This window comes from Penicillium cosmopolitanum, assembly GCF_028827165.1.
Source record: "Penicillium cosmopolitanum strain IBT 29677 chromosome Unknown utg000009l:1.0-9042332.0:1.0-9050551.0, whole genome shotgun sequence".
NCBI classification, from domain to species: domain Eukaryota; kingdom Fungi; phylum Ascomycota; class Eurotiomycetes; order Eurotiales; family Aspergillaceae; genus Penicillium; species Penicillium cosmopolitanum.
Window position 1 is genome coordinate 3,419,250 of NW_026622679.1, and position 22,785 is coordinate 3,442,034.

The 22,785-nt window shown below is 50.1% G+C and overlaps 9 protein-coding genes across 9 annotated transcripts; 3 read left to right on the forward strand and 6 right to left on the reverse strand.

Annotated features, from left to right (window-relative positions):
- Positions 1-75: 75 nt before the first annotated feature.
- On the reverse strand, positions 76-4,398 carry N7509_009387 (putative ABC multidrug transporter; the record flags this gene model as incomplete). Its single annotated transcript, XM_056634024.1, has 2 exons — positions 76-2,598; positions 2,650-4,398. 2 exons carry the CDS (start codon positions 4,396-4,398, stop codon positions 76-78), a joined length of 4,272 nt encoding a protein of 1,423 aa, XP_056484644.1.
- Positions 4,399-5,770: 1,372 nt separating this feature from the next.
- N7509_009388 (uncharacterized protein) lies at positions 5,771-6,415 on the reverse strand (the record flags this gene model as incomplete). The annotated part of the gene is made up of 1 exon (XM_056634025.1): positions 5,771-6,415. One exon carries the CDS (start codon positions 6,413-6,415, stop codon positions 5,771-5,773), a length of 645 nt encoding a protein of 214 aa, XP_056484645.1.
- Positions 6,416-8,597: 2,182 nt separating this feature from the next.
- N7509_009389 (uncharacterized protein) lies at positions 8,598-8,877 on the reverse strand (the record flags this gene model as incomplete). Its single annotated transcript, XM_056634026.1, has 2 exons — positions 8,598-8,805; positions 8,849-8,877. 2 exons carry the CDS (start codon positions 8,875-8,877, stop codon positions 8,598-8,600), a joined length of 237 nt encoding a protein of 78 aa, XP_056484646.1.
- Positions 8,878-9,995: 1,118 nt separating this feature from the next.
- Positions 9,996-11,689, forward strand: N7509_009390 (MFS general substrate transporter; the record flags this gene model as incomplete). The annotated part of the gene is made up of 5 exons (XM_056634027.1): positions 9,996-10,545; positions 10,625-10,816; positions 11,004-11,109; positions 11,177-11,416; positions 11,527-11,689. The coding sequence occupies 5 exons, from the start codon at positions 9,996-9,998 to the stop codon at positions 11,687-11,689; spliced, it is 1,251 nt and encodes a 416-aa protein (XP_056484647.1).
- Positions 11,690-12,000: 311 nt separating this feature from the next.
- N7509_009391 (uncharacterized protein) lies at positions 12,001-12,506 on the reverse strand (the record flags this gene model as incomplete). The annotated part of the gene is made up of 4 exons (XM_056634028.1): positions 12,001-12,040; positions 12,124-12,189; positions 12,256-12,324; positions 12,376-12,506. 4 exons carry the CDS (start codon positions 12,504-12,506, stop codon positions 12,001-12,003), a joined length of 306 nt encoding a protein of 101 aa, XP_056484648.1.
- A 547-nt stretch (positions 12,507-13,053) lies between these two features.
- Positions 13,054-14,714, reverse strand: N7509_009392 (putative MFS transporter; the record flags this gene model as incomplete). The annotated part of the gene is made up of 3 exons (XM_056634029.1): positions 13,054-14,135; positions 14,201-14,463; positions 14,521-14,714. 3 exons carry the CDS (start codon positions 14,712-14,714, stop codon positions 13,054-13,056), a joined length of 1,539 nt encoding a protein of 512 aa, XP_056484649.1.
- A 782-nt stretch (positions 14,715-15,496) lies between these two features.
- Positions 15,497-15,799, forward strand: N7509_009393 (uncharacterized protein; the record flags this gene model as incomplete). Its single annotated transcript, XM_056634030.1, has 2 exons — positions 15,497-15,505; positions 15,560-15,799. The coding sequence occupies 2 exons, from the start codon at positions 15,497-15,499 to the stop codon at positions 15,797-15,799; spliced, it is 249 nt and encodes an 82-aa protein (XP_056484650.1).
- Positions 15,800-18,415: 2,616 nt separating this feature from the next.
- Positions 18,416-18,781, reverse strand: N7509_009394 (uncharacterized protein; the record flags this gene model as incomplete). Its single annotated transcript, XM_056634031.1, has 1 exon — positions 18,416-18,781. The coding sequence occupies one exon, from the start codon at positions 18,779-18,781 to the stop codon at positions 18,416-18,418; it is 366 nt and encodes a 121-aa protein (XP_056484651.1).
- Positions 18,782-20,333: 1,552 nt separating this feature from the next.
- N7509_009395 (Zn(II)2Cys6 transcription factor domain-containing protein) lies at positions 20,334-22,602 on the forward strand (the record flags this gene model as incomplete). Its single annotated transcript, XM_056634032.1, has 6 exons — positions 20,334-20,435; positions 20,579-20,750; positions 20,852-21,019; positions 21,086-21,615; positions 21,663-21,797; positions 21,853-22,602. The coding sequence occupies 6 exons, from the start codon at positions 20,334-20,336 to the stop codon at positions 22,600-22,602; spliced, it is 1,857 nt and encodes a 618-aa protein (XP_056484652.1).
- Positions 22,603-22,785: the final 183 nt, after the last annotated feature.

Here is a 22,785-nt window from a genome sequence, read left to right on the forward strand (position 1 = left end):
CTGGTAATATGGTTGTAGTCTATTGTATGTGTTTCAGCTCGACGCAGTGTTGTTTGAGATAACCGTAAAAAGTCATCACTCGGCCTTCTTGGAGGCCTTGGTTCGCAGCTTCATCAGGCCGTACACGAGGGCATACGAACTGAGAGCGAAGAGAGCAACGATACCAGTGTCTCGCCATCCGTAGTAATACTCCTTCAGGTTGATGGTGTACAAGTAGTCAGCACCCTTGGTGTACTGACAAACGCGGCAGCTCTCAGTTGCGTCGGGGTTGACGAGGTTCATGCGCGCACCGATGGTTTGCATGTAGTTGGCGAGGTACTCGCCGCAGCTCTTTCCACTGGGAGGGTCGAAGATGGCAAATTCACTATTTTTGCACTTGACATCCGTGTCCCAGACGTCGAAGACTAGCATGCTGCCCATGAGGTAGTTGAATGGGTTCAGATAGTACATCCAGTAGCGCCAGAAGGCCTGGATCTGGGCGTATGGGACCAATACACCACAGAAGGAAACCAGAGTACCGATGAAAACTGGGTTCACCAAGGCGGCGAAGGTGGCATTGGGAGCGTAGGCAGCGATGAACTGACCGATACCGGTGTAGACGAACTCGTAGAGAAGCATGACAAGGAAGGTCGCACCCGCTTTGCTCGACTCGTTGGGGAATCCAACAGTGTAGTACCAGCAGACAAAGTACAACACGGCGCACATGCAAAGATAAGGAAGCTCAGAGACAACCAAAGAGGTGACGAATGCGATCCACGAATACATCTTGGACTTCTTTTCGCGCTGTTCGTAGATAGAACGGCGCTCAATAAATAGGGGTTGCAATTGGTTGATCACACCGGGCGCAACAAAGATGAAGTTGAAAATGGTGAAAAGACGAAGCTGCATGTCGCCGACACTATCGCCGATCATCCAGAAGGAAAAGCCATTGAAGAGAGCAGAGCCGATATGTAGCGCAAGCTTGTTATTGACATAGTCGGTGTTGCGGTAAAGAGCCTTGTTCATACGGGTAGTAACCAGTTTAGTCTGCTCCCAGAGTGAAGTAGCAAACTCACGGCCATCATCAAAAGTGCCGGGGGGGTTTGCGGCGGCAGTGCTGATGATATCTTCAAGCTCTTTGAATGACTTAGCATGCTCAGGGGACTCCAGCCAGACTTGGTTCCAATCTTTGCCTTGGCTCAGTTGGCCAGAGACAACATCAATCATGTGCTCAGCAGGGTTCGTCATAGCCGGACACGGGGCTCCATAGCGAGTGAAGTAATTCTTGACTGTCTGGCCATTGTCACCGATATCTCCGAAGTAAACTGTCTTACCGCCCTTAGCAAGCAAGAGAAGTGTATCGAATTCGGCGAATAGTTGAGCAGAGGGTTGATGAATAGTGACAAGGACAGCTTGACCGACGTCGGCAAGCTTGCGCAGGAATCGTACGGTGTTGTAGGCAGACTGTCCATCAAGGCCGGAGGTTGGTTCATCCAGGAAAATCAGGATACTGGGCTTGGACACAAGCTCGACACCGATAGTGACACGCTTACGTTGCTCAACGCTCAGACCAGCACCCACATAACCGACCAGAGTATCCGCAAGGTCATGCAATTCAAGAAGATCAATAATGGTGTCGACGTATTTGAGCTTCTCCTCGCGTGGAACATCGCTAGCTTGACGGAGAAGAGCAGAAAATTCCAGGGATTCACGAACGGTGGCGAAGGGCTCCAAAACATCAAGTTGCTCACAATATCCGGCGGAACGCTGGAATGAGACAGGCAGCTCACGACCATCAACCAGAATAGAACCACGAATGGTTCCTTCGGTCTTGCGCTGCGCAAGAACATCAAGTAATGTGGTCTTTCCAGCACCGGAAGAACCCATCAGAGCTCCCAGCATACCCGGCTTTACCCATCCGTAGACATTATCTAACAGGACGCGGTCGCCAGAGGGGGTCTTGACTGTGTATTGTAGGTCCTTCCAAGTGAAAACAGATGTGTTGCGAACGAGCTGCTTGTCGATATCCTCATCGCTTTGGGTACCACTCTCGACGGGCGTCTTGGTTTTTTCCTGCACCTGGGACTCCTCGTCTTTGCCAGGCTTCAGGGAGGTTTGGTCCAGACACTCACGAGGAATAACAAGGCAGTTGCCGCTTTCGCCGGGAGATTGCCAGCGCGAGGTGGCGATCACGGTAGCAACGACGAAGAGAACCCACCAAGCCCAGTTGATGCCAAAGTTGCGCCACAGGTGAGCATGGCTGTAAGAGAGCGAGCTGAGGTACTCTTCGCCAGTTACAACAGTAGCACCAACCTGAGCACCACCGACACCAGCACAGGCGGCATATGTGGAGTCCTCGTAGCCGGGTCCCATGGGGATAAGGTTATTTCCGACGCAAGGAACGATTTTCTTGTGAAATTCGTTGGAGAGAAGAGCTTCGAAGCCGTAAGCCAGAGGGTCAATCCAGAAAATCCAGACCAACCATGGGTGCATTTGAGGCTTCTGGATCATGTAACCGGTATACATAATCAGAGCGGAGATGAGGAATCCGGATACCTTAGAGGCACCGTCGAAAGTAGAGAAAAGGGCGCCAATAGCTCGGAAAAGAGCTGTCATGGTCTATTGAATCGTTAGTTGAGCAATGCAGGGTAAATGACCAGGGCATCTTACCATTGTGGTACCAAAGACCATAATCCAGTAAGTGAAGAAAGCTCCAGCAGACATAGTCAGGCCGACCATGAAGTACACGACCAGGCCAAACATGCTGATCTGGAAAAGGAGTACGGGGATATCGGCGGCGATTTGAGCAAGGCAGAAAGCGGCGGGGTGGAACATGGCAAAGCCCTTGTGTTTAATCAAGACAGGTCGGCCGTGGAAAGAATCCGTTACCTCAGACATGGCAAGCAAACTGTTGTAAAGGAGGGAGAAGAAAAGGGCACCGGACTTGACAAACAAGCCACCGGAGTTGTTAGGCGCATTGTAGAAGAGAGAACCGGCAATCAGAGCTTGGATCAAGGTAGCCACCTGCTTGATGATAAAGGTGGCTTTGTCACCCCAAAGAATTTGGTATTGACGAGAAATACAGGCCTTCACCTGCTCATTGAAGCTGACAGTTAGAGGGCTGTTCTTCGGTAGGCCGTTCGACGTTTCGAAAGCAACCCCATCCTTGAAGTCCTGGGTCCTTTGAAGTGCGACATCAGAAGTAGGGTAGTTGTATTCATTCTTCATCTCAGAGTAGATAGGCGACTTCTCATACTCTGCTCGCAGAGCCTCCTTGGTGCGAGGGAAGCGGCTCTCATAGCCTTCGCGAATGCGACGTTCCGTAGGAACTGTAACCCCAGTAAGGAAATCAGCAACATTGGAACCCTCGCGGCAGATGAAGCCAGCCTCCTCCATAAACGGACGGGCCTGGGCACGAGTTCCGTAGAAGACCTGCTCGCCCTCATCAAGAACCAAAACCTTATCGAAGAGCTCGTAGATTCCATTACCTGCTTGGTAGAGGGTGACGATTGTGGAAAGGCCCAAGGTATCTGTCATGGCGCGAATTGCCTTGGTCCACTCCAATGCAGTACTAGCATCGAGGCCACGGGTACTGTTGTCCCAGCAGAAGACAGATCCACGAGTGGCCAGACATTCGATGATAGAGACACGCTTGCGCTCACCACCGGAAACTCCGCGGACGTATTCGTTTCCAACCTTTGTATCCTCGGTGTGGGAGATGTTCATCGCTTCCATAAGGAACTTCTTCGAGTCATCGGCATAGGTGGTAGCGGAGTCGACGCCGTTAGGGAGCTTGTAGGGAACCTTGAGACGGGTAGCGAAGTCCATAGTTTCACCAACCGTAAGGGTCGGGAAGAAAAGCTCCTCCTCTGTATTCATCACGATCTGGCCTCGGTAGTTTTTGGCCTCATCTGGGGATAACGAGCCGAAGCGAACGTCTCCCTCCACGGACTTGTAACCTCCACGGCGATTGGCAAGCATTTTGAGTAAGGTGGTACAGCCGGAACCGGGGCGACCGAGGACCAGCAGCATCTCGCCGGGCTTAACACATCCATGACTGTCTCGGAGGATGGTGCGGAGGGGGGCCTTGTTGCGGGATTCTTTGATATGTTGTGGGATGTTGAATTGGGAGAAGAAGTTCTCGTTGACAGCAGCTTCGGAGCTAATGACGTCGACATTGAGGTTTTGCCAGGTGACGCCCAACTCCTGGGCCTTGAAACCCGAATCTAATTCGCGTTGATGTTGTTCCTGGACGCGGGAGAGGAGGCTCCAATCGTTATGAATGCTAGGCACAGGACTGGTTTTTTGACTGGTTTTGCGAGGGGTTTCCTCTCCGTAAACAGTGGCAGCACTGGCGGTTTCATCATGAATATCATCCATCGGCCCCAGTTGGGACGACGGATGAAGTGAACCCTCCATGTTTACCGTGGGGGGAGGGGGGAGGGGAAAAGAAAGAAGGTGAGTCAATTCGGCAACTTCGGCGGGAAGAGAGGCAGGAGGGGCATCGATGCTTCTTATACAAAAGACAAACGAATGTTCACCAACTACGGTTACTCCGTTTATTTACATAGTACTACGCCTCAGGAGAATCCTTCTAGTCCTAATCTGCTCAGTGAGTGGGTCAAACCCGTCGGTCAGTGGTCCGACCGATTTTCCGAATCCAATAGGAAATGCCCGTTGTCGAATATCACGAGGCTATCCCGAGCCGCAGACAAAGGCCGACAGATCAATTTTTTCGGGAATTGCCCCTAATATGGAGAGAAGTCAGATTCAACGTGAGACTCGACAGCTCGCCCCACGCGGGAAATGGATGAATGGGGTCGAAATTTCTGCGAACCCAAACTGTAGTGACTAGAAAGTGGAGTCTCGCGGCCGATCTAACAGCCCGTTCCGCTGACACATCGGGACCCTGAGATTGAGAAAAGTAATTGGACTCTTTTATTGAACAAATAGTGGGGTTGCATATACGTGACGCGGTCGAGAACAGGATCTGGAACTGCTGATTGATAAGACGCAGCCACCAAATAGACCGGATAAGGAGAATGCACGGAGTCCGAGTTGACAAGTTCGAAAGATTTCAAAGCTTCCCAAGATTCCATAGATTCCATCGGAGGTCGCAGTGCCAAGACCTCCGATGCCACGCGGTCGGCGATTAAAATTCCCGCTGAGTAAGCGGGCGCACGGGGTCAGCCAAGCCCGAATTAGGCATCCCGTCAAAAGACATCTTATTGTAGTACTAGGATACGCTTCCTAAGGTTTGGTTTGACTAGCAATCGGTGTATCTATCTGGCCGATTACTGCTGATAACCAGAGACTGTTTCATATCCGACGTTTCCTGTCTAGGAAATCTACTAGAGTACCCACTTGGTTACCTACTTGGTCGGAAAGTTGATTACCTTCAGGTAGCTACTAACCTGCCATTCAGTTACCAAACGATTTGCCTACTAGAATGCCTACTAACATACCCATTCGAATACCTTCAACGTATCACATTCTGTCTCTAAAAAAATACTATACTCGCACCATGTTTCCCGCAACTGCCGTCTGTATCAACAAATCAGCGAACGCGCAAAATCAGGAAGGACAGCAACGGCATCACATGCATATCCCCAGAACGATCGAACCAACCAAATCGCTAGAGTATCAAAACGCCTATCACAATCACACCGCTCATTCGATCTGGATATCGATCTCAATCTTCATCTCTTCCATCTTCAACAATTCCTCCCGGCAATCGTTGCAAACATCATACTCATTGCCGTCCTCGTCGAAAAACTCATTCTGATCGGTTTCATGATCGCCCGACACGCAGTACTGTTTTTTTTTTCTCAAAGCAGTACACGCAGATATCATCATATCGCAGGCCGATACTTCGCGGTTTTCCGCAATGCATACAAACAAAATGACTGGGGCCAGAGATGTCGCTACCTGCGTCGTCGCTTGGTTCGGATTGGCTACGCAGAGATTCGGACTTAATCGATTTTTCGATTGATTCCACGATATTGTGCGAGCTCGATTCGGCGGACGGCTGTCGACTGGTGGCACAGCTCCCCTTCTTTACCAAGGAAAGGAACGTGTCAAGTGCTTTCCTCATGCTCTCGGCTGCTGCGAGGGTTGCGCTTTTCCCATGAATCGGCGAGATCTCTTTTTGAGTATCTGGTGCTACCGGGTTCGACGCCAGGGTAGAGGTGAAGGGTCCGTCGGGTTCGACGACGCTAGATAGCGTGGTGGTACTGATGTCCGGCGGATTCGATGGAAGATCCATCGGGCCATATGCCTCTCTAATGGAATTCTCAACAATCATCCGGTTCAGTATGGGGTTTTGCCTCAATTGGACATTGATCTCGGCAAGTTTCCTTCTTCTCGCCCGCTTTTTCTGGAATACTCTGATTAGCCGAACTGCATTCATACCGAATTTGACAAAGTTTACGCACATGTTGACAGGAATCTCGGCATTCAAAGCACGCTTTGAGAGCTGCTCCGTTTTTCATGTACCAATCCATCGGGAGGACTCTCTTGCATTGGCGGCACATCTGGTGGATTGTGTTGGGGTCGGAAGAGGTAGCTGGGGCAGCACGGAAACCTGAGCTCGCCATTTTTGGCAGTTGGTAGAAGGTATCCCTATATAGGCGAGCCAGTCCGGGTGATAAGGAGTCACTGAATGCTGTGAAATTCCGACTTTGGTCCTGATAATTTCAGGGCCGGGGTCTTGGAGGAATCAGTAAGGATGAAGTATTCGGGTGTATTTGTCGAGGTTCGGTGTCGGAGAGTGAGATATATTCCTCTGTGATTTATATTGTCAGTATCAGATCATTGGAGAAAGTCGTTCGAGGGATTGACAAACCGGAATTATGAAAGGGGATTGTCAGGTTGGATGAGGGGGTGGAGGTTCGGGAGAATGGAAGTCGGAGATGATGATTGTTTGGACAGCGCCCTGAGCACGAAGGCCTCGTGGAGAGAGTCGGTGGAAAGGTTTATTCGCGATGTCGGTCTGCAGAGATGGACTTTTGGGAATCGGCCTGGAGTGTAGAAGCTGATGCAATGCCGTGAGTGACATGCAAGAAAGGCTCAGGTTTTCCTCACCATAAATGTGTTCATGTTCGAAAGGATCATGATAATTCGGTCGTAGGTAGATGCGGAAGAGAAGATTGAAACCATAGACACTGAGATATTTATAGTCTAGGCCAAGGGTGAAATGGAAGCCCAGACCAACTTCAAGTTGAGCCTTCCAGTTTGGAAAAAGGCAGTGAACCTGGCCATGGCATTTGCGTTATAATGCGCAAATTCCCAAACACATACCCTCACCGGAAAACGGAGACCATATAAGTATCAAGGTGAGAGAATCTTGGGCGATATTCCATTCACCATTTAGATGGCCGTCATTGGATTCCCATAGTCACAACCAGAATCCTCGAGATGCTCGCTGATAATGCGCCGATAAGAAAAACCTTGAGAGCGGATCTCAATCATGAAGAATCGACGTACTGGGGGGGGGGGGGGTGGAAAAACACGCTCGAGTCAAGTGACCAGGGGAATGAAAGTGAGAGAACTTGAACTTAAATTTGGCAGTCAATCGGGTTGGGGCAGAAGTGAGTAGTCTGCTATCAGATACGCTGGCGTTAGATGAAGAAATGGGCTTAATTTCACTTAATGTCGAGGCATCTAGAGAAGTGATGGGTTGCAGCAGAAAGCCATGGAAGAAGGGGGTCAGAATGAGAGAGGGAATAAGCACCAAGTAAACAGAAGAATGGCCATGCGCGTGAGATATCAATATCGATCCATGGATGCCCAGGTGGTGAAAATAAGGTTATGTGTCTGAGGAAAGAGCCATGCAGGATAAGGGGAGCCGAGCGGGCCCCGGGGATATGAGGAAGGAACGAGCCTGGAGTGGGAGGACCCAGTAGTTATACTACTAGTACTAGTATTAGTACCAACAGGGGGAAACTCCATCTGCGCACTATCATGATGGTAATAATGTGAACTAAGGGAAATGATGAAGGTAAAGAATCTTGAAGTCACATTTCTCGAATCTGTTGAAAACATATATATCGAGCGAATTCGCCCTTCCGACTCGCTCTTTCCAGTTCCTCCACTGCTTCCTCCAATGATCTCATATCCCATGCTTCCTCATCCGACATGAAAGGTTCATCACAGCCAGGAAGTAGTGGTATCGTTTGTACGGGCAATGTACTTTGCAAAGCATGAAGTCGATGAAGAAGATCTTCCTGGGCGAGCCGTTGCATCGATGTGCAAGCGAGAACGTGCCTGAGGTCCGGCTCGGAGGCCCGGGCTTCTTTTTGGATTTTTTGTAGCGAGAGTTCGCAGAGTCGGTATGCGAGCTGATCGGAGTCTGTGGGGGGGGTTTGGCGTTGAGAGAGGGTGGGTGACTGTGGATATTTGGGTGCAGAGAGGAGAAGGTCTCTTGCGTGGCTTGATTGCCGGTGAGACGTTCCTGACCAGGAGTCTTGTGCAATGCATAATTGTAGTTGTGGCTTTTAGAGCGATGGATTTGTGATGGTAGTGGTAGTGGTAGTGGTGATGGATAAGGTTGTGGTGAGGGGTCGGCGATGACCCTCATATATACTCTGACCCTCAATCGATCAAATCGTAATTCTGAATCATAGATCGAAATACTTGCAGATCATGGGGCCATTGTGTTGAAACTGCCAGTGCAGGATCACCCCACCATCGCTGGAAAAGTCCGGGTGCTTCTCTTCTTTCTTGAGTGTTGAGTGTCGCCACTGGATCATGCCACCACCCACAACCCGGGCGCGCGTCACACCGGCAGGTTGAGCAACGCACCCGCGCAAAAGTCTCCAACCCTGGCTATAATCGAGGTTTCAATGAAGATATAAGTAATATGATATACGCTGCAGATATGGACTCATCAATCGGCATGTTTTTTGCATGAAGGGTGGTGGCCTGGTCCTTCATAATCCTTTTTATCCATCCAGCTGCCTCTCTAAATGCCGACGACACAACATGACCAATGTTTGAAAACCAACGCATATCACTTTACTTCTAAAATCTACTTCGAGGAGCTATAGAATTAATATTATATCCTTTGAGTGAAGAATGCGGAAATATTGATTTCTTTGCTTGCATCACACTAGGTACGGAGGTGTCCAGGTAATTAACATCTGATTAATTGACTAGTGGGCTAAAGTGGACCAAACGGCAGCTAAACCATATCAATACTAGGTAAACTTCCATAATTAATGGCTAATATTTTACTAGAGAAGCTATAATGTCCCCGTGATGTGCTCGAAATGGATAAACAACCCTCTCCGACTTTTTTATCGATGATACTCTTTCAAAATCAGCACCAGGCCACTTCACCACCCAATTACGAAGTAAAAACATATGCACATATTGATGAGAATGGCCATTATTTCCCAAGCTTGTTTTATGGATAACCCTCAGCTCAGCCTTTGCGAATTGACTTTTCAGGCAGTCACCCGATGACCAGTGCCCGCGTCAACAAAGTATATCGACTACACGATATCTCCGAGTTGTATACTATCCCCCCCAGGGATTCTCGACTCTCATAGACAGGGCTTCCCAGTTCAAATAAAGTACAGCCATATCTCCTTTATACTTCAAATACCCGCCAACCCTAGTGGGTCATCAGATGCCCGATCCCCACCTCCCACGCCCTACAGCCATTTCCCGAGAGGGCGTCGGGATCTTCCCCGACGCAAAACTCCATAATTCGGAGTGGGAAAGGGTCCACGCACGAATCAAAATATTTCCGCAACACACTTTGCTATCAAATATGACTCACCACCATCGGACGGGCCAGCCGACTATCGAAAAATGGACAATGAATCCGATCGCATTTTGAATGGCGGGGTTCGCTGCTTTCCACTTCCACTTGTCAAAATTTCAGTTCTATTTCTCTCGATCTAACAATTTGTAACAACTCGCACCGCACACACACACACAAAGTAAACCGAAACGAAAACAAACTCACCAGTTTGATCCTGCTACCTAGGTATATCATATACTGAAACGACATGGCCTCGGATGTCAAAACTACCGTCCTAGTCTCAGAAAGACCAGCATTGGGCCCGGCACTTGATACCCCAGGCCCAAGCATTGCGCCAAGCATCAATCTCAGCCGAACAACAACCGCCCAGAGCAGCAACGATGGCATCCGAGGTGGAGGAATCCGCGACGAAGAAGAAGGCGGAGGCGCAGCTCCACACTCCGCATTCTCGATCATCGAGCCTCCAGCCGCACTATCAGCCATAACAACACACACAACGCACGTCCGGGACCCTAATGTCGACGACACATTCCCAGACGGCGGAACCCGGTCCTGGCTTGTTGTATTGGGCTGTTTCTTCTTGTTGATGAGTAGTTACGGAATGATGAATTCGACCGGTGTATTGCAGAGTTATTTCGCCACACACCAATTGGCCGATTACTCGACCAGTGCTGTTGGTTGGATTCCCGGAGTCTTCACTTTCTTCGGTCTAGCGCTCAGCGTGCAGATTGGACCTATGTTTGATCGGTATGGACCGACGGGCATTTTGATATTCGGGACTGTGACTTATGTGGCGGGTCTGTTGTTACTGGCTGAGTGTCGGCTTTATTGGCATTTTGTTCTCACGCTGGGGGGTTTTGACGGGAACTGGGGCAGCGTTTTTGAGTACGGCTGCTATGGCGGCGGTGCCGCATTGGTTTGATCGGAAGGTTGGCATGGCGATGGGGACGGCGATGGCTGGGGCTGGTCTTGGGGGTGTCACTTTCCCGCTTGTGTTGAGGGCCGGGTTCACGTGGTTTGGATATAAGTGGGCGATTCGGTTGATTGCGTTGATTGTGGGGATTTTGTGTTCGTTGGGGATTATGTTGGTTCGATCGAGGTTGCCGAAGGGGCAGAGTCGGTCGAGTATCAATTTGAGAGCGTTTCAGGATACCAGGTTTACTTGGTTGACTCTGGGGACTTTCAGTGAGTTCAACGTGGTGGCCAATGACGAATTGGTTGGCTAGAGCAGGATATTGAGGCTAATTCTTATTAGGCCTGGAGCTGGAGGTTTTCGCTGGACTGGGTTTATACCCGACCTACGTTGTGATGCAGGGGTTCAGCACGTCAACTAGCGTGATTCTTCTCTCACTTCTGAACGTGTAAGCCTTTACATCAAAGATCGTGATACTGATGCAGAATTGATAGCTGACTACCATGGCCGACCAGATGCTCTACGATCGGCCGATTGATTGCAGGAGGCGTTGCAGACAAGTACGGCCGTATTAACACCCAGACGGCACTAATTGCAGTCGGAGTTTTTGCCGTATTTGTGATCTGGCTCCCCTTTGGCAACACACTTCCAGGGCTATATGTCTTTAGCTGCGTCTTCGGGTTGGCCTCGGGATCATTTTTGAGTCTTGCGCCCGCCTGCATTGGACAGATCTCGAAGGCGAGCGAGGTGGGAGGGTAGATTCGGAATCTGCTACTCGATTGTCAGTCTGGCGTATGTGGTCCTTTTACCGTGACACCCCTTCCAAATCAATGTTATATAATGTGCCATTTGCTGATTATCGCAGAACCCTCATCTGTATCCCAATCGGTGGTGAAATGCTCGAGAAAGTGGGCAAGCAGGCCATGGTGGCCTATCTGGGCAGTGTCCTGATCGTTGGATTGGGAATGTTCATCATGGCGCGCTGGGCATGTCTGAGCTATCGGTGGCGATGGCAGGCAAAGATTTAATGAATGAACGACGAACGAAAGCATCTGCTTATAAAAGGCATCGTATAAAATAGCATAGCGCGGGACAAAGATAGAATGCAGTGGGGAAAAAATGGTAATTTCGGTATCTTCATTTTGGATGTGGTATGATCGCATACATGAATTGTGGCTTCTGAAAGTTCTCAACCATCGAAGAAAGAATATGTAATAGGCATGCAATATGACTTGATTCAAATTCATGAATCGAAGGGATTGAAGGGTTTTGGGGCCCACTCGCCATCGATCGTGCGGGAGTTGGTGAAGCGGAGGAGTGGAGAATGGTGCGAATGCGCTTAGTTCTGCTCGCCACCCTGGCTCTTGATATAGTCCTCCCTTCGATAAGTTAGTCTCCGAGCGATAGGACTGAAGTGTGATTTTGGAGGTTGGTTTTCGAAGGGATGAGGGGTGAAACGTACAGGTGCTTGTCCAGCTCGTCCATGTGCTTGCGCTGTTCCTTCAGCTTTTTTCGGAGAACTTCGAGCCTGGGTAATTTTTAGCGCACTTCTTCCCCAACTGGTTTGTTTTTCTTGAAGAGAAATGACACTTACTTCTCCTTCTCCTGCTGTTTAATCCACAGACCCTCCTGGGCAGCTTCGCGACGCTGAAACTGGTCCTTTCTGCCCGCTGTTAGTGATGACGTCACGTATTGGGGAGCTGTCAAAGCTCACTCGGCCAAAAAGCCCCGCGGCTTAGGGGCGCCCGTGTCTCCTGCTCCCATGATGGCTGGCGTAGTAGCAAAGGATCGGAGGGCTACTGGTGCGGTAGCACGAAGGATGGGGCGTGTAAGTGCGGATTGCATAGCGGATGGAGGCGGGGATGAAAGGAGTTCGATCAAAGGTTGGACGGAACTAGGACTGACGCAGTTCAATTAATAGCGATGGGAAGCGATGGAGTGGGAAAGCTGTTCAGTGTGAAATTGATTAATTTCAGGGACAGCAGGGGAATGCGAGGCCACCTCGTAATTTGGGGTCGCAGGTGCCTTTATAACCCCGCGGTCGCTTGCTGAATCCGGTCGTGATGGCACGACCCAAAAACGCCAAAAGGTACTTTCCGCGGCACTGGAGGTCTCCGAGTCATTGCGCCACTGCAGGGATGGTTGAGAGCCCCGCAGTTGCTTTGTACAAGGGAGACTTCTGATTTTGTTTACATGGTATGGCCTAGTTCATAGACAGTTCTGAGTACACCATGGCCTGGGCCTCTCCCTTACGCTCCCAGGCATGGGGCCGGCGGGAGACTCTAATAAGAATGTGGGGTACAGGAATGCTAAGGTTTGAATAGTCATTCATGTCAAGGGTATTGGAACTGTTCAAATTCGTCTTTGGTACATAAAATGGAATATCAGAGCTCTACAACACATATCGGAAGTCTTTCTGCAACCTCCTCGCTGCTGCAATATCGATACCTTCGCTGTCAGCCGTGAGCTGCAATCGCCTCAAATCCTTCGGTGTAAGCTGGACATCCTCATTCGCCATACGCTCCTGTCGCTTGTTCAGTGAGCGCAGATTGAAGTACATGAAGATACCGCAAGCGGCACCAACAGCCTGTAGCCCGATGCAAACTCCAAGGGCTGTCCAGTAGTGTGGCGCTTCTTTGTCGAGATAAGTGTAAGGGGTCCAAATACTTGCGGAATTTCCGATCGAGTTGATAAAGGCATAGGCGGCGGCACGCTTCGCAGGTGGCCGAGGCAGCGCACCCGCGATCCATGAGTAAAGAGTACCGTTCTGCGCGAAGACGAAGATCATCAGGAACATCGAGAAGTAGCGCGGGCCGAACGTCTCCGGTGCAGCCATGAAGATAACAAAACCAATAATAGTGATCGGAATAGGGTAGAAGAAAAACCAGAATCGGACCTCCAGTTTGTCGGAAAACCAGGAATGCCCCAGACTCCAGATCACCATGAAGATATAGGGAGGTGCTACCAGCAGCAGTGAGATGATGGGGTCGGGGTTCAATGTCTTCGTCAGAGTCGGGAAGAAGTTTTGGAATCCAGCCGCACCGGTGATACACATATAAGCCAGAGCCAAGACGTAGGTTTTAACGTCGGTCATGGCCAGCTTCAGACCCTTAATCTGGCTCATGCCGCCTCCCTCGTCCTGGTCAGCTTCAGCCGCGTCAACCGCCAGACGTCGGACAGCAACCTTGCGCATTTCGGGCGTCAGAAGTTTCCAAGTTTCAGGAAAGTCGGGAAGCACGAAGCAGATCACGATACCAACGAAGATAGTGATAGTGCCCTCAATGATATAAAGCCATTGCCACGCCGACATTCCCCGTTTTCCAGCGAGACCGCTCAAAATGCCAGCCGCGATCAAATTGCCGAAGGCACCGCTAAGCAGAGAGCCAGAATAGAAGATGCTCATGCGGAAAGCCAATTCCTTCTTGGTGTACCATTTGGAGAGATAGAAGAGCACGCCGGCGAAGAATGGAGCCTCTATAAACCAGATTATACATTAGTCGAGACGCTTCAGCGATCATTTGCGACCGATATTTACTTACCGACGAAACCCAGGAGGAACCGACAGGCCACCAGGCCACCATATCCCTTGACCTGGCTTGTCAAAGCAGAGACCAAACCCCAGGCAGTAACGAAAAACCCAAGATATAGTGACGGCCGTCCCATGTAGTTGAGAATCAAGTTACTGGGAACTTGCATCAGAATGTACGCCACGAATAGAATTGATAGACCCGTCTGATATTCGGTTGGAGTGAGGCCGAGGTCAGCTTCCAGACCTTGCAACCTGGCTGCGGCATAGTTATTGCTGTTGTAGATTTAGTTAGTACACTGCGCCACAAGCTTTATCAGGGTTATCGCCTACCGGTCAATATAGTTCAACAAGTATACCAGAACGACCAATGGCATGATCAAAGAGTCAATGCGACGACGCAATTTCTTCTCAAGCACCAACTCTTCCTCTGTCAAGCGCGTGATATGCACGACCTCATCATGGGAGATACCCGCCTTCTCCCCCATCGCCTCCGAGTCAGTGATGCCTTTTTCCGCGTCCGTCATGATGGATAACGAAAAAGCAAAAAGGGTGTGGAATTGGGTGGATAATTATCAAGTGGGGAGGGGAAATGGAGCTGTATTCGCATCTACTCCGCAGATCGGGGAGAGTGAGCTCTTTATGAGAGACAGCAAGGGGACAGAGCCCCGTATGAAAAACAGGCCCATGTCACAACGCGTTTCCGAATGGCCACGCGCATTGGATGCAGGTGTTATCTTCCTGCTAATTGTGGCGATCACATACTTGATTTCTGGGGGAGCATGAAAACGTGGGGGATTTCCGCGTTGCCGGTGCCAATAGGGGAAGGTCAGGGAGCAGGTATGCGGAGAGACACGAGGGTCAATGGCGTGGTGGCTAGGTATGTTGGATGGTGATAGGTAGAGCCGGCCGCGGCGGACCCCTCACGGTGGAGGCGGCAGCCACGGGGTTTGCGGAGAGGAGGCCACTGATATCCGGGGTGAGTGGATCACGGGCAGTCTAAAGTTTGTTCCCCCACGAAATCTTGCTGCTGCATATTGAGGCTTGGTCGGGTCAAACCTCTTTTTGCTTAGGTGCTGAGGCGTTCGGAGTAAGTCCGGGGCAGATGGTTGAGGAGAAGAGATCAGCCGTGGGCCTGCGTCCTTTTTGAGTTTCATCTCCTGATTTGACTTCCTCTCCGCCTATCGCCTTTTTTGTCTGGTGGCTAGCCCGAGAGCACTGGAAGGAAAACCGAGTCCGGGCCCGTGTTGAAAGTCTTGGCTGGGCTCGCTCCCTTGGGCCATGAGATGCGGGTGTTGCATGTTACATCATGGTGGAGGTAAGTTTTGGTGAGTCCAGAAGCAAGTCACCTGATCCTCCTTTTGCACTGCAGTGGAAAGTGACCGAACGAGGCAGGTCACCAGCTCTCAATCTACCCCAAGACATGGCTGGATCCCTTGGTATTCAACAAGCTCCCGCCTCCAAGCCACAGACCTCGCAGTTACTCCGTGCGGAGCTTTCATCATACCCTTCACCTCGGCTTTCCTCCTGGTCTTCTATGATTCTGGAAATACTAGATTCCCTTCCACAATGGGGTCACCCATTCTCCTTGGATAATCGCACTGTCCTCTAGTTTCACTACATTTTAGTATCTTGGCGATCGCTCTCTGGCTAAATGCAGGGGTAAATCTCAATTCGAGGCCTCAGTACCCAAGCGAGCCTCTACATAGGGACTTCGTCGACACACTGGGTTCTTTCGGGAACCTTGCATATCAACTTGAAATTCGTTTCCTCGCTTGACTTGGTCTGTAATCAAAGCAGGGGGGGTAGAAGGTGCTTGCTGATGCAGACTTTGCACTATAGAAATTAAGAGATGCTTCTTATTGTCGGGACTGCTTTTCAGTCTACTCGTATGCTTTCCAAGTCGTCACCTTCCACTTCTTCCACCTTTCGTGCAAACAAAACCTCCATCCACTCCGGTACAAAGAGCCCACAAAACTCTAGTTCAACCCCAATGTTTCTTGCGCAAGCAATATGCTGCTCTTCAATGTCCTGTGGCGTCAGAAGGTGGTCTTTGACACGCCTGTACCAATAGCCAGCCAGGAATCTCCTTAACGGAAGGCGAAACTCGTTGAACTTTAGCTCTGAATCTTCCATCCACTAGGAACTCAAATTCAACTAGGGTTGATTCTGGGTCCGAATTGTCGTTATTCCTCTCACAAACTGTGCCCCTCTTGGCTTTGCTGAAGCAACTGTGGTTGAGATCCAATGCGTTGAAAGTCAAAGATCTGCGAATGCTAGTGGATCTTGCCAGTACTTTTCCTCCCACTCGTTTAGATAGTTGAAAAGCAGCGTATAACAGCCGTGACACGTACCGTACGCGCCGCACATGGGCCAGGAAGTCATCTCTCGGAGAATGGATGACAGTGCCGTGCATCCGCCCGGGGAGCAAGGCATGAGCATCCATCCGAGACATCTGGCTGCGAAAGGAAATGTGTACTCATTGCTGAAAGAGTATTCAAAGCCTCTTCCACATCGCTGGCGTGCTCCGCATGAGAGTTTCGCATTGACCAGTAACCGGAAATCCCTCTTTGGAGTATCGGCAATATCAGAAAATAAACAATTGGTTCATTTGCCCAGGACCGCTTTCGGTGGAGATTAGCCCCTTTAGAAATATGCCACTGAGCGACTTCTAGTATTGACCGAAGGGTCACAGAATAGTGTATTGATCTGAAAGAGCCAAGTGGGGACACTCCATGGAGATCAAGTTGATCAGAAACAAGAAATCCTGCGCTGTATAATGCTTCTGCGCACTGCCTTTTGTACAAACAATGGGAAACAGATTCTCCCGATCTCCAGTTTTTTTGAAATGGAAAAAAGTAGCCCCTTGATTGGAGAGGATGGTTTGTATGTGTTTTGCGAGACTCGAGTAAGTCATAAACTTGGAGGGCCTGAAGGCCATCAAGAAGCGACCCCTCAGCACAGCTGGCTATGATTGACGACGGTAATAAGGCCTCGGCGAGTCCTCACAGCCTTTTACGTCTTGCCGCCAGTTCATCAACTAATAGCAACATTCTCTCTCCTTTGTCAGGGTCAGGCAACGTCAAACTCTCATCGAGCAGACACATGGAGAAAATACATCCCTCTCTCAGCAATATCCTGGCTGGGGAATGATACTCTGTACCAGGGTATAGAAGAGGAAAGAAGCCTTGCCTCACATCTGCTCCAAACTCAAGAAGAATTTCCAAACCCTCTGGCCACCCGACGGCCAGGTCCAATAAGGAAAACATCTGATACTGTGCATTGACCAGAATTCGACGATGACGAAGGGATTCCCTGAGCTGTGCAGTAGTCTCGCGACAAATTATTATTGCGCTTTCGGGCACATATATCACTGCACTTAGCATTAGCTTCAAATGAAAAATTGAAATATCAGGTGCTTGTAAACTCTCGTCCTCATACATTCACCGGATTTAGGAAGTATAAGCTGCAGGTTTCGTTTCAGGAAAGGAGTCATAAAGGTGTTAAGATCAAAGATGACTCCAACATCGGCTAAGCGTGCCATGAGTTTAATACTCTTCTCCTGAAGTGGAGACAATGTCCATAAAAAATTACAGTTCCAGTCATATTCAAAGTCAACAGGCTGAACACCAATATCTATAAGGAAGTGAGTGGTATCGATAAAAATGTTTTCTAGATGGAAGCCAGCTATGCTTTATCGCGCAATAATCAGTACATTATAAGGGCTCCATACATTTAAGACAGGTTGAGATATACTAGTACATACATCGATAAGTGATTCAGCTCTGCAACCCTCCAGCATAACACAAGAATTGTGTAGCTTCCGACTCGAGAACTGGTCCTGAAGCATCAGTAATGCAGTACTTGAATCCTTCGCAGCGAGTAAATCGGTTCGGATAAATTCGTATATTCGATCGGGTTCATGAACAGGAATATCTATCCTCAAACCTGGACTGATTGAAGCTCCGCCAGCCCCAGTTGACATTTTGAATGAAGCCGTTACCATAAGCCCCAGCCAGCGACTGTACAAGCTGTAGCTTTAATAACCTCTTTTCTGGCTTTGCTTTATCGAAAATTCATTCTCTGCGAATGCACCGCTGTTCATATTCGTATTCAGTTGGTGCTGGGTGTGTTTATCGCACACGGACTTCAGGACGCTCGGCGGCGGCATGCCACATTTCAAGTGCTTCACTAGGTCAGCAAAAGTTGCTGGAGTAGGAAAGAGTCATTACCATGTGCTGGATTTCTTGGGAGATGCGAATAGTGTCTTCCCATTGATATCTGTGCCACTTGTGGTCAATACTACATTCAACGATTGGAAATTTGCCCAAGCATACACTAAAAGCGTCGTGTTCAGAACATTCTGCATGCTATCCAAATTTGCTGCCATATCTCGCAGGGCATCCTTGCGAAAATGATACACGGCCCTCTTGAGTTGGTCTCGTGCCTTGCCAGAAAAGTTATCCGAGGCACCGGTAGGTCCATATCGTTTGAGTATTTCCTGAAGTCGAGCGATGGACGCATTGATGGACATCGCCTTTTCTGAAAGATCGGCGGAGGTTTCGGGTTGAGTGATGCGAGTCTCTTCGATCATCTCTCGTAGAGCTTTCAGGGGGAGGCACAATGATTCGGCTTAGGTCGTCATATTTCGAATGTCCCCGCCATAGTCTCGATAGTCACGACCGTAGGCGACGATTTCCCCGCATACAACCAAACCCAAGGATATCACGCCTACCGCACTTCCAGTGACAGATAAAGGGTCTGACATGGTGTAGCTTATGAAATCTGTGCTCCAGATAGGTCGGGTTCGAGTCGTGGATAAAGTGAGAAGGGAACATAGATCGCGACGCGAAAATCCGGAGTGATCATGAGGCTGACACCACAGCCTCCATCTGAGGCCACATCAAGGCAATTGAAATGCAATCCACCATTGAACGTGGTGCCAATCAATGCTCACACCACAGAGCAGCCTGCATATGCATGGGTGGCTGTACATTACCGGAGTTTCTAGGCCAATCATTACGCGTGGTGGTATGTGAGCGCTTCATCCCTGCTCGAGCTTCGCCTCGTTTTTCAAGATTCGCCTGCAATACTACGTCTTACTCTGAAATCTGAATATATCTGTTTCAGGTGAGCTTGGACTGCGCTTAAGCAGATGCGCGTAGGTCACATGACTTCGAGTGTATGTAACCTATAGCTGCGGTCGTGATAATTACCAGAAATGATTTCTTTTTGAACTCATATTAGCACAGTAGGACTTTATAGTATCTATGGACATAATGCTATCTAATCGTGGTCAAAGGGTCTCTACTCGTAGAGAAACCCGTGATGTTAATACTATCCTGCTACGGAGTATGATACTCAGTATTCTCACCTAGGCAGGCCTCACTAAACTAGTCTCACGTCAGCCGTTTTCTTCCATCTCAACTCTGCATTTTGAGATCATCTTAAACTTAGAATACCGGCACCTTGGGTAGTATTCTTCTGCGAGCCTCATGGCAGAAAACCTGGAGGTGGAGCCGGCAACACACCCACTGCATGCACGTTAATGTTAGGGAGGACCTTGATGCCCAGGCCCAGCTAGCCGTCCGTGCCTCCGGAGAACTTCGGTCGTCCAAGCTTCTACGGAGTACGGAGTACAGAGTACAGAATTGATCCTCAAGTATTGCATGGTTTCTTTTGCTGCTCTAACTAATCGGTTTTTTGTCGACCTCTGGTTGCGCAAAGTGACCAGCTCTGCGAACCAATCGCATGCTCAGGCTGCCCATCAGACCACATTTCGTCCACTCTCTCGAGAGACTCCTCACTTTTGGTCCTTTTGCTCTGTCCCAACGTTCCGGACCCTCATTACCACTTCGAGCGACTGACAGAGCTACACCCTCTCATCACTCAGCGTTACGCCAATAGTATCGTCGCGAGGGTGGGCCCGGTCGCAACGGGCGGAACAGGGTCCCGCACCCACCACCTATCAGCATCGACGATGGACCAAGCTACAGAGTCCAAGACTAGTCCGGAGGGGCTATGATCCACCAGACTCAGCTGGAGATCTCGGACGCCCACGTCGGCAATCTGACCGTCGAAATTCCCGCAGCGCCGTTGGTCCGCGATGTTTCCTCCTCCTCCATCTCTCCATATGCCGCGTCCTGATGGTCGGTGATACGCGACAAGTTGCCAACGACTCACGAGTCAGGAAGGCGTCCAACCGCCAGTCGCGATCCTGTAAAGTCTGTCGGCTCCGCAAAGTCAAGGTACCGTGCTCTCAGATCGCCCCTGGCCGAACGGGAGGGACCGTTCGTGCCGTACCCAGAACGTCCCACTGGCTCTTGAAGAGATGCCCTTTGTATAGCTTCCGATCCCGTTGAGGCTAACACATTTCGTTCCGTGTCGCCAGTGTGACCGCGTCAAGCCATGCCATGCATGCTGCGCACATGGATACCCCTCCAAATGTGTGTACGAGAGTGTCCCCGACGAGGATGCTCGCCCGATTAGCCAAGCCGAAGAGATTCGCAACTTGCGTGATGAGATCAAGGATCTCCGCACTCGAATAAATGATAGGCAGGACGGTACGTGACGAGGCTCCGTTCCCCGACCCCGGATTCTATCTCGGTGGATGCTTAGCCTCCGATGGCGCTGGTGAAACATCCGCTAACGCATTTTGATGCAGGGTCCCAGACTCAACACCTCCAGCGGCTGGACCAGCTGGCGAGCTTATTTGAGTCTATTCGTTCGGCCCCGCTTAGTGTCGTCGACGACTTGGTCCGTGATATTCGGACGACACAAGGTGGATTGAAGAAGGACCTGACCCCTGTTGGGCCGTGGGAGGGCCTCGAAGGTGAGCTTCCCAAAGCTTTTGTGGTTACCATAGCAGCGTCATATGCTAACTCTCTACCATTCGTAGCGTACGAGCAATATGACTACCTGCGGCAAAGTTCGCCTGTTTCCGTTATCCCTATTCGCAACACAATCTCCAACGGCAGCCCCGAACAAAATTTCAACGACCCAATTATACTTGGAGATGATGAGGATGACGACGACGATGAGGAGGAGGAGGAGGAGCGTATGTCGATTGGCAGTGGTTCAGACTCGTCTGGTACGGTCTCTATCATGAGCGTGCAGCGTCCGGCTGTCGATGTATTCGTTGAACGTTTCGTGGACGCTTTCAGCCCTCAAGTCGATCTCAAATCAGGCAAAGCAGGAGCCATACGGGCCGCGGCAGGAATTCGAATGTTTTCGCCGTTGATCTCGGATGCGTTCGAGGCAGTGTCTGTCGCCTTCTTTGGTCGCTCCGTCCAGAATAAACAGATTGAAGCCTCTGGCTTTAGACTTTATCCGCGTGTGCTACGTGGACTGCAAGATGCTTTGAATGACCCGGAGCGATGCAAGGCAGAGTCAACTCTCGTTACTGTGACTCTTCTGCTCGCGTTTGAGGTATGTTTGCTTTCCTCCTGGTTTTTGTTCGCTGCTAATCCATGCAGAGCGTGGAACGTACTACTCAACGCGGTGTCCCGGCTCATGTTCGAGGTGCTGTGCGCCTCATTGAACATCGAGGTCCGGAGAATCACATGTACGGAGTTGAGCATCTGCTATTCACAGAGCTGCGACCGTACTGGGTATGTTTAAAATAATTCGCTTTATTTGCATGGCCATCATACTAACCATGTACAGATTGCCGGTGCACTGGCTGCGCGACAACCGTCGTTCCTCGCCCGCGAAGAATGGAAAACCATCCCATGGTCGGCTGGAACGACTAATAAAGATATCAACCACCATCTGCTGGACCTCGCCGTTGAAGTCCCCGGCCTTCTAGCCCAATCAGACATATTCCAAGAAGAACAACGATCATCCCTGATGGGCGCACAGGAAATTGCCGTCAAGCAAGCGGCCCTTTGGAATGGAATTACCAATTTGACAGCCCGCTTCGAAGAGTGGTACAATGAATGGGTTATTAACTACCCAGATGGTGCTCCGCAGGACGTTGAGCAAAGCGCCGACCAGGAATTCCCGATTTTCAAACAACGCGACCTGCGTACTGGGGCGATCTTCGTCCCGACTATCCTCTCCTATCCCAATCTCCTCCTTGCACAAACAATGGCTCTGTACTACTCGTTTCGACTCATCCTTTCCTCGATTGATACCCGGCCCGAAGATCGGGTCACGCCGATCCAGCAATATGGTTTCGGCTGTGGAATTTGTCGGACACTGCAGTGGTATATTCAAACTGCCCCTGGGAATATGATTAATCGCCTTGCATTCCCCACGCGGGTTGCTTGGGAGGCGCTCCCGGACAACGGCCCCGAACGGGGATTCATGCTTAAAGTCCTGCAGCTCGTGGAGCGACGCCACGCGCTAGGCCTTTGGGGCAGTGGGATGGCGGAGCTCTCGGTCCGGGAGAACTCGCCTTTGAACACGGAATGAATGATGATTCAACGCTTCTCGTATATTTAAATCTTCTGTTATGGACTGTATGACGAGCGATATCCTTCCGAGCGTATCATAGCCTGGCGATTGGTTTTCAAAAGTTGAAGATGATTTTGTTTAAGTGTCTGGAGTATCCTTCTCCTATTTGTACGAGTAAACCTTTGCATTCCTAACGGCCGA